General features: G+C 36.0%; 1 protein-coding gene across 13 annotated transcripts in view; it reads left to right on the top strand.

Annotated features, from left to right (window-relative positions):
- Positions 1–10,644, top strand: part of dnm1a (dynamin 1a) — a 65,738-nt gene extending 55,094 nt beyond the window's left edge. For 5 of the 13 annotated variants that reach the window (XM_053230235.1, XM_026921830.3, XM_053230239.1 and 2 more), the window contains one exon: positions 5,968–10,644. Coding sequence is in view for 4 of the 13 variants with exons in the window: in XM_026921830.3 (XP_026777631.2) it covers positions 5,968–6,004 (37 nt within the window). In the remaining 9 variants the exon portion in view is untranslated. Of the gene's footprint in view, positions 1–1,543; positions 1,581–5,967 lie in introns of all 13 variants that reach the window. The other 8 variants (XR_008301089.1, XR_008301085.1, XR_008301086.1 and 5 more) reach the window with 8 other exon arrangements.
- Positions 10,645–11,090: the final 446 nt, after the last annotated feature.

The following is an 11,090-nucleotide window of genomic DNA, read 5'->3' on the forward strand; positions in this document are numbered from 1 at the left end:
CCCACACCAACAGCAGCCAAAGCTAGTGAATGAGTGAGAGACTGTCATTGATAATGTTTGCTTCCTCATTAGTTTACACATGCACTTCTGATTGGTCAATTTGTGTGATTTGTGACATAAACGTGTCTTGCAGCTGCTTGCCTTTTGATTCTCTCTCTCTCTCCCACACACATACACACACACACACACACACCTTTAACGATAATCTCAAAGTGCCCATGAGATCAAACTTTCAAAGTTTTAGAGTTTTAATTACATCTTGTTATTATGGACACCCACATATGACTAATACTGTATACTGAAACATTATGTTTGCCTTTGTTATTTCCTGTAATAAGTGGTTTAAACTTATTGCTGGGTACAAAATCTGCACCCAAATTAAATGGTCCATAGAACTCTTATGTCCCTTGTTCCTTAAACATATATTCTGATCAGTGTATCTTGAATGTAATTGGTTATTGTATCAATAAGTCAGATTTAATTAAACTCACGCCATTTCATGGGCTCTTTAAATGTTTATCATCTGTAGCAGGCGGTGAATTAAAGAGGTTTGAACCTTGAGCTCTTTTAGCCTCTGTCCAAAACAAATGGGACAATTGTCTCTTGATAATAATGGAGAGTATTAACCATTAGTACACTGTTAAAGCCTCAGAAAACAAGTTCACCATTTGCTACTAACTATACTAAATCACTTTGGAGTATAAGACGCCCCCCTAAATTTTGTCAGCTTAGAGAAAATATTGGTCTGTATGTTTCTTGCTGTTCTTTCTACAGTCCTGATCTTAATTCCTCTGTCAGGCCTGAAAAATATCTGTCTGTAAGTCTATTCTTACAAAGAAGTCTTTATTAATACAAAAATATTGTAACGCCTCTGAAACAAATACCATTAATACTGTAAAGACATTAAGAAATGAGCATATTACAATTATGGCTATGCAAAATTATAGCATGTATTTACAAAGAAGTCATTCAGATTATATTAAATATAAAAATAATTTAATAGATGCATGTTGCATGCAGTGTCATTGAAATAAATAAATAAATAAATAATAAAAAACACAAAATATTTAATCTGACATATTTAATTGTACACATTTAATTGTATGTATTGTTGAATTACACACTATATTATTATTTTTTTTAATATTTACTATTACTACTATTACTATTACTATTTACTATTTAATATATATTTATTACTTTGCTGTATATATAAAAAAGCGTCTTATATTTCAGAGGAAAAAATGCTACTGACCTCCACTTCTAACCCAGAAAGCTAACTCTGCTGTCCTTTGAAATGATCTATAAACTGAACTGCAAATCCTCTAAAATAAAATTTGTATTTTTGTGCCATTAGATCAGTTTCATTGGCTGTTAGCTCAGAGGGTTTGCACTTCATTCTGTTATCTGAGCACAGAGCAGTGCTAACGTCTCCTCCATATAAACCGTGTTTCTTGCACATCCTTTCCCTCTTCCTCTCCTCCACTTTTCCCTCCCTCACTCCGCCTCAACCCTACCTGTTGATTATGATTACTCTTCACAGAATTACAATCAGTGACCAGTGAGGACCAGCGCGTCTGGTATGTGTATGGTACTCGGTCCCCATCTCCATACCATCTTTGCTTAAACCTACTACTTGCTCGCTGCATGGCCGTATGCCCCTGAGATCTCGCTAAACATTCCTGAGATGCACATTCACATACATAAACATTAGAGAGACCTTCACATTGTTAACTCATGGTAACGAGTGTAATAATGTGTCTGAAGGACTGTCTGGAAGCAGAGCCAGCCCGCTAACATAACTAGACCTAGAAATATTAGCCCAAATATTGTGCTAGCAACTGTGAAATCAGTGCTCTCACTTATTCACTATTAATTTTATAGACTATTCAATATGAAAACTCCATATAGTGTGCTAGAAATTCAAAAATACTAAGCCATCAAACTAACCAAAAGACTGTAAGACATTAGTGATATTTTCAAATATGCTAATGAAAATCATAAAAATACTGAAGTATTAAATGTGGTTTTCTGTGTTAAATACACAGCAAAAAAGTGTTGTAGGTTTAGACATTAATATATTTTTCACAGACTTTAGTAGATAACTAGCTAGCAAGAGCTGACCTGATGGCATTTCTGAAAGAATTTTTAAGTCATACTGCAAAATATTTATAATAGTTACTGATAACACAAACCTGCTAGCTAACTTCAAGCAGCATGACAGGATTTCTGAGTAATTCAGGAAAGTAATATTCATAAATATGAATAAATATTTATAATCTTCACTGCTAACACTAACCTGTTAGCTAGAATGAGCTAACCTGACAGGATTTCTGAAGAATTTTAAGTAAATCATAAATGTTTATAATCCTCTTTCCTAACACTAGCCTGCTTGCTAATATGAGCTAACATGACAGGATTTCTGAGAGGAATGTTTAAGTCATAGCTAGAATGTGGAGTTTTATGTAATATGCATACATATTTATAAATATTCATAATCTTCCCTGCTAACAATAGCCCTCTAGCTAATAAGTATTAACCTGACAGGCTTTCTGAGAGGACTTTTAAGCAGTAGTCAAAAAATATTTATAACATTTACTGGTAATACCAGCCTGCTAGCTCATTTCAACCAGCCTGACAGGATTTTAGATTTTAAGTAATATTCATAAATATTTGTAATCTATATTGATAATTCTAGCCTGGTTGCTAATATGAGGTAAACTGACAGGAATTCTGAGAGGAATTTAAGTTACCTGAAAGGATGAGCTTACCTGACAGGATTTCTAAGGAATTTTAATGATATTCATGAATATTTAAAATCCTCATTGATAATGCTAACCTGCTAGCTAATATGAGCTAAACTGCCAGGATTTCTGAGAGGAATTTTAAGCCATATTCAAAAATATTTCTAATATTTATTAGTAACACTAGTCTGCTAGCTAAGCTGAGCTAAACTAACAGAATTTTGAGGAATTTTTTTTCACTGCAAATGCTAGCTAGATGACTAATTGAAAGGATATTTCAGAAAACCGCTTTGAGTGTTAGTTTAAAAATTCGCATACAGTCTGCAAACAGACTGTTTTTGGAAAATAGCAATAAAGATATAAAGGTAGTGCACCACACTTTGGAAACTTCACCACACAGAGGTTCTAGGTGGTTGTCCAACCTTCCTAATAAACGGGCTGGCCCTGTCCTCCTGTCCAGGAGTGGACAGAATGCAGAAATCTGAGACACTACAACCTCCTTTAACATGCAGTTCTCCACTGATTTATACTTAAACTGGTTAAAATTACTATTTATTTGCTTCTAACATATTGGCCCTATGTGTTGGGGAATTGACCCTGAAGTTTTTAGAGGATGGCATAATCATGGAGGGTCGGACGGCAGATAGAGATAACTTTACTAGAGTGAATGATATCTCATTTGACATTAGCAAATGTTCTGCTCTGTAAAACTGATCTCTGCTGGCACAGTGCATATTATGTGAATGCCTTACTAAACGTCCCACAGGTCTCAGAACAGTTTTGAGATAGTACAACGCATCTATCGGTCTCGCCCTGCAGTGTGTGTGTGTGTGTGTCTGTGTGTGTGTGTGTGTGTGGCCTCTTAACATTTTTTGGGTTTGTTTTTTCACTTCATTCAAGCAGAACAGGGATAGTACCTCTTGTTGATGTCATTTATCTTCACTAATTACTATTTTCATACTGTTGTAAACAGTAGAACAGCACATACACTCACAGTTTAGGTACTTACAAATACATCGCACACATCTGTCAGAGCAAGGTTCCACCAGGCTTGAACCATAAACACGAACCTTGCTGAGTGTCGAATGTTTTCTGTCAGTCGTTTGTTGGTTGTTGTTTGTCATGTCATAGCATCACATAAAGCTGGGCGATACAGTTTTTTCAAGACTGATATGCGATTTAACTTCTCTGTCATGCTCTCTCCTGCTCCTCACCAGCCGTCAATCAGAGCAATATTGCAAGAAATAAAGCAGAAAATTAACAATGAAAATAGAGAGGGGACGGGAGCTAACTCAACTTGAAGTCAGTACTCAGAATTACATCATTTTCAACCTGTGTGTGTTCAAGCTAAAAATTAGGAGCACTAAAAGCTTGTGAACTAGCAACAAGCTAGCCAGCTTACGTTAGAGATATGAGTGGTAACATTCACCAAGTATTTACCCTTTGCAAAAAATGGTCAGTGTTATAAGTTTAACCAGCTAATGTGTCTGTATGTCAATTGAAAATTTTGACAGGATCTATGTTGACAGAAATTCTGAGTTATGAGCTTTAGTTGAATGCAGCATATTGCTTAATACAATTAACACACTGGGCTTTAAAAATTACAGACTGCACCTTTAATTCAATTAAAAACATTAACAAATCTTCACCACAACCAACCTCACCTTCCTTTAAAGCTACATAGGACTTGTGGATTGTCTTTCAAAGAAAGGTATGGTGCTGAGCAACTCAGTTTCTGTGAGGGGTGGGGCTATTTTCTGGCCCAGAAAAAAATTAAAGTATCTTTATGTAACTCACTTTTTACTTCTTATGTGAAAGCAAAACAAATTTGCAAACAGTTCTTTTGTAAATATCATCAAATAACTGTTATTACTAAATGTTACTTTGCTAAATATTTGTCACACTCTTTTTTTTTTTTTTTTCATATCGCCCAGCTCTAGCTCCACACTCATATACTGTTTGATGACTGAATGTTTAAGCATCACTCTGTTACATGTGATGGGCCTAATCAGACATTTGAACAGACATTCAGTGATGTCTTTACAGAGTGATGTGTCCTGTGATTTATTGTAAACTGCTTGCTGTTCAGTGTGGCATGAAACATTACTGAAGGTCTACATTTTTTGTCCACCATGTGTAGGCAAACTCCATGTGTATGCAGTCAGGTCCAAAAGTCTGATTCCATTGAGAACTATCTACAGTCCATCAGTAGCCAAAACAATTTTCTTATTAAGTTCCTAAAAATGTAGTCTTCTCTAATATGAATCTAAAATGTTGTGCTCTTAATAAAATGCTCTTATTGACATATCGTTTAAGAAAGAATAAATTATAAGCATCATAAAAAGCTTTTTAAATTGATTAATTTCTAGAAAATAATTTTTTAATAAACTTTCTTTAACAAACCTATGTGTCACAATTATCGGCACCCCTAAAAATGAACTAAATATAACGGAAGCATGTTCTAATTAATATTTAATTTTTTCATACACTTTCCCCCCTCTTCTTCTTCACTTCTACTTTCTGTTATACTATATTACACTGTTCTCTCCTCTCCCTCACCCCCTTTTTTCTTTTTTCTTCTTCCTTTCCCTTCCTGATATCTTTTCTAACTTCCTTTCATTTTCTGTTCTTCCTTCACTTTCTTTTCTTTCACCTTCACTACTTCTTTCTCTTTTCTGTCACTTTATATCTCTACTTTTTCTTTCACTTTATTTTCTCTCCTTTTCTTTCGTTCTCTTACTTTCGGTTATTTTTCTTTTCCCCTTTATAGGAAGACTAGTTTACAAACAAAACCAAACACTGCATTTCACTAGAGACATGTATTTATTTTATTTTATCTGTTTTCGATTATGTTCAGTGAAAAATTAGCTTGTTTTTGGTTTTTGTTTTTTTCCCTGTTACGTTATATAATATATAACAGCAATTACTAGTGGACTCAGACTTCCAGATTCTGACAATTTAAGTCTGAATTTTACAGAACCTCAGTTCTGTAAATGATTCTGGAGTTGGTCAGTGCCTAATAATTGCTATAACAATTCACTGTGTAGCTGCGCTACTGAACCTCCACTTCGTCTCGTATGTTGTGACGTGAATTTGTTCTGCGTAACGTCCCAAATAACCGGAAGTGTACGTGTTACCATGTGTATGTATGTGTGTGTGTGTGTCTCATCCCTGTCTTCAATCTCTCATCTGTGTGTTCTTCCTGTGTGTGTTTCCATGGCAGCCGACGACCCCCGGCCTCACCCACCCGACCCATGTGATCCACAGACTCCTCCCTCTAGACTATTAGCTCCTCCCAGCACACCTAAGGAGACAGACATCCAGGCCACCCAAATCCCCTTCAACCTCTTCTCCTACAGATTCAGTCCGGCAGGAACACACACACATACCACACACACACACGCACACACACACACTACACTGGGTTTTACCTCCATTTTATGTGGTTTCCTTTCTACTCATTATTTTACTCTCTCTACATTTCTTCCTCCTTCATGATTTTCTAACGATCCCTGACTTCTGTTGTGATTTTTTTTTTCTTTCTGCTGAATGAAAGTTCTTTTCTGAAGCAGATGCATTATCACTCCAAGGTGATGACTGGAGTAATGAGTATAACTGCATCTATTTGTGGAGTGCGCTTTTATACACATTCGTTTCCGCTACGTTATTCGTCTTTATTTGTTTTTTGTCCTTCTGTTTCTCGAGCAGTGCTCCTTGAAGTCACAGGCGGGAAGATGACACCCCACTAACCTGAAGGGTAATAAACTTTACGATGGTTCTGATTTGATGCCCAGATTTTAAACACGCACATTTTGCTCCAAATGGTTACATTCAATTGACACTTTAAATACAATCCGAGGCTCTTGCCTTCCAGCCTTGCTGACTTTGGGGACGCCATTTTACTTGCATTTGCTTTAATATTTCTTTCAATATTCACTCTTCTTTCTCTCTTTTTCCCCCTCGTGTTGCTCAGCCGACCAAGCAGGGGCAGCCCTTCAAGCCCCGAGAGCCCTCTTCCTTCATCTGACTCCTAACTGGCCCATCCTTTTTTCCTCCGCTCTTCTCTTCCTCTACTCTGACTTCTTTTACTTCATTTTATCTTGTATTGTACTTTTTTCCTCTTTCTTATCTTTCTCTCTGTCTCCTCTTTACTTTCCCGTATGCTCTCTTTTCCGTTACGCACTCTCTTTTCTACTTTCCTTTTTGCTTGATTTTATCTCCTTCCTTCCTGCCCTTTCTTTCCCATTTATTCTTTTTTAGCTTCTCCTTTTCTATGTTCTCTTCCTTTTCTTCCTTCTACTCTTTTACTCCATCCTCTCCCTTCTGTCTCTTCTTCCTTGTCTCTTTCTCCTTCTTCTTTTTGCCTTTTCTGGTTCATTATTTCTCTCTCTCTCCCCCTTGTTTCCCTTCTTTTTCTCTTTTCTCCCTCATTTTCTCTCCTTCTTTCACTTTATGTTCTTTACTTTCCTTTTTACTTTCTCTTCTCTCCTTTTCTTTGTATTCTCTTCTTCCTTCCCTTTCTTGTCCCCTTTTCTTTTTTTCATCCTCCTCTTCTACTTCTTCTTCACTTGTCTTCTACTTTCTCTCCCACCTTTATTTTTCTCTTCTTACTTATCTTTTCCATTCTACTTTCTCTTTTCTCCAATTTTTACATTGTCTTTCTCTTTCTTTTTTTCTTTTCCCTTTCATTTTCTCTCCTTCCTTCACTTTTATTCTCATTACTTCTTCCTTCCCTCTCTCTTCCCCTTCTGTCTTCTTCTTTGTACTTCCTCTTGTACTTCCTTATCTCTTCTTCCTCTTCCTCATCCTCTCAAACTCCCTCCATGTTCACCATCAAGCAAACCTAAATCAAACCCCACCAGCACAACTGAACTCACACACATGACACAGTGAGGGAGAGGCGGAGAGAAAAACAGATGGAAACCCCTTCAGATGTAACTTGCTTCATTAAAGGACACCTGCTTCATTAAAGGACAGATGCTCTTCTATGTTCTACATGAAGTGGAGGAGCAGTGACACCACCAATGTGCTGTGAGAGATGTGTAGTGTTTTTTGTTGTCGTTGGCGTCTCTTTGCTTTTTGCTGGATTTTCTCCAAAACCAACTGGACTAACGTGATGGCCATGAACACTGTCTCGATGTTTAACCTGTAGTGTAATGCACACGAACGCTGTAGCCACGGTTCCCTGAATTTCTGAATTTCACATCATGTCTACGTCCTCACATTAGTACTGAAACTGGATCCTGTATGTGTTTACCCTCGTGACATTTCTCTAAGATTTAATTTTTCCACGTAGTGAGTACAGTAAAAACAGAGGCGGGATCTATATGGAAAGTGCAATATGTCTACAGATCGGTTACCATTCACACCACTTAACACGCGGTAGACCTGAACTTCAAGAAGATAAACGTACTCGAAATATGCGAAATCTGTTTAAACTTGTGCACGACATCAGCTTATTCTCTGTGAGGGGAAAAAAGGATTGTATCATTACTAGCATCTCTACAGGTGCTTAACTTAGTCGTTTATGCAAACGTATCATCTTAATTGTGATTTTATGTGTTTGATTTATTGTCAGTTTAGAAAATCAGGTTATAAGGAATAATAATTGAAAGAAAAATCAAATGTACAATATAGTTGATCAGCCATGACATCTTTGGCATCAGAAGTTTGCTTTTTTAGCTTTGCTAAAAACTAAGCCACAAGACTAGTGTAAACTTTAAAAAAAAAATTAAAAATGCATCAAATACGCAGTCACTTCAATGTATTCTTGCACTGGTTTTGTAAATATGCCATGCAAATATCTGTTCTGATGAACAAATTATTATACACGTCTTACTATTTTATATATGATCACACAAAGTTCATTAATCCAACAAGATTTTTATTCATACGCTCTCAGGATGTTGGAACGTCATAAAATCTGGATTTTAACAGCTTTAGTTTGGCTGCAGCATGAAATACGTTTAGATTTTGGACACACACTGTAGAATATAATAAGAATATCATGTTTAGTAATAGTAATTGAGCAAAAAAAGAAAAAGCCATACTGATTAATATCTGTTCTGAAATCTGATTGGCCGAGCCACATTTGAAGTAGTAGTAAAATCCTCATTATACGCAAACCAGTGACCGCACCATAATAATTAAATTCTGTATTAAAATTTAATTATTAAATTCTATATGCTCTAGGTTTAACCCAGTAAAACCACTGCAGCCCTTGTACTGTCCATATAATGCCCAAATCTATGTCTGTTATGTTGCTTAGCAACTGAAGCTTACTATTAACAGACTAAATTATGTGGCAGAAGAATTATTATTTTTTTAATTTATTTATTTTATTATGAATATTATTAAGAATAAATTTTATTATTTATTTTATTTATTGAATACTTTTGTTTTTATAAAAGCAATATTGTTTTTATAAGAGCAATCATGTCCTGCCTAAGAACACCGTTACTCCTGATAAAGACAAAAAACAACAACAACAACCAAAAAAAACCACGGCTCATTGCTTTATTAATGGTTTTTGGTTTGTCCTTGAGGGGGAACCATAGAAGGTCCCTTGTAAAACCTGCAGCAGAGGTTTACGTATCAGAGAGTGTTCATAGCTCCGAGTACAACCTCTTTAAGAAGCTAACTGTCTTAGGAGCGTTTTTTTTTTGTTTTGTTTTGTTTTTTCAAAGATAGCAGCTAACAAGTAATGAACATTTGTCTAGGGGCAGCCATCCTGAACAAGAATACTCTTTGTCTTTAGCCCAGTTTGGTGTCATTCCACTCCCTAGGCTGACCAGAATGGGCCAGATGAAACATATTTTCACTTCAAACATAAAATGAGAATTAATGGGAAAGAGTTTAAGTTCCAAAAAACTTGCTTCATTGCATGAAGTAAAGAAGCAAACTTCAGACACCAAACACGTTTTGGAGGAAGTGGAAAAATGTGTTCATTTGATTTTCAATGATTATTCCTTTAGCAAACAGAAATAGCTGTTCTATGCATTGAGATCTTATGCTGCCTTCAAGTCCTGTCGGTAATATCATAATCATCAGGTAAGCGCACTTGAACGCCACCACAACGTCATAATTACAACACGGAAACTTGTATTTTTCTATGAGTCCCAACTTTCTGTCCATTTTTTCCTGACCAAAACCACTTGAACACACACCACATCGTAATCACGACCTCCAAACTCGTATGCACGAACTTCCGAGGAGGACTTGAAGGCAGCATTAATCATTTGTTCTTAAGAAACCAGTCTGAACCCTTCATCAGTCTTAAGTGTGTGTGTTTTAACAAACCTGTTCATACCCACCTATTGCGCATGTCAACACAACCCTCAATGTACACAATGCACCCGGCCAAGGCAAGATTACAATATTATCTCTGCATTGTCCTCATCGCTGGCACTTTTTCACCTTTTCCACATGTAATCTCAGAGGTTTTAGTAATCCCAAATATGAGGAAGGATTATTTAAGAGTAAAACTGTTTATCATGGCCATATCTTTGTGTGTTGTGTATCTCTGTGGTGCATTAACGGAAATCGTGCTTCCACTGCTTTAGAGACTAGTTTAGACCTGTATGATTACTGAATATTAAATTATTGTATTAAATTATGTGTGACTTGAGTAACTTATAAATGAATAATATAAAAGAAAAAAAAACAGAAAATACTGCATTATTGAGTGGTGAGGGATGGAGGTATGGACTTCTTGTTGTCAAGCTGAAACTGTACATTTTCTCAAACTGTGACATGTAGCATGTAGAGACGTTCAGTCGTTGTGCTGAGAGGAAGAAGCGAATGTGTGATGTTCTGATACATCCTGGTACTTTTACTGTGTAATGAACGAGTCTGTCTCACAGGACTGTTCTGTTCAAAACAATAAAATTCAGTGTACACAGTTTTGGCTGCTGTGTTTTGCTCATTGTCTTTGTAAATGTCAATAACATGATTATTACTATTATACAAATATTAAATTTATGTAAGAATTACAACAAATATTAATTAAAGTAACATATATGAAGTGTGTTACCTAACCTCATGGTCATGGTCTAAATTTTCAGAATTTATAACGCAGCATTAACAACGTAGTTACTGCTAGTTGCCAGGTTTGTAATTTTTCTGCCTAATAGAGCAACCATTTGATTTCTGTCACGAGTTGGAGGTTTTTGCATATGATTTAGCTCTATTAATAACAAATATTTAAATTTAACATTTTTTAACAGAGGTTAGTGCTGGCCTGCATAATACAAATACTTATCACTGCCACGTACTGGATGTATTTGGATCTGCAGTAACGAAAAGAATTGGAAAAATATGGTTAATTTTGAAACAAATATTATTGTC

This window comes from Pangasianodon hypophthalmus, chromosome 27, assembly GCF_027358585.1.
Source record: "Pangasianodon hypophthalmus isolate fPanHyp1 chromosome 27, fPanHyp1.pri, whole genome shotgun sequence".
Lineage (NCBI taxonomy): Eukaryota > Metazoa > Chordata > Actinopteri > Siluriformes > Pangasiidae > Pangasianodon > Pangasianodon hypophthalmus.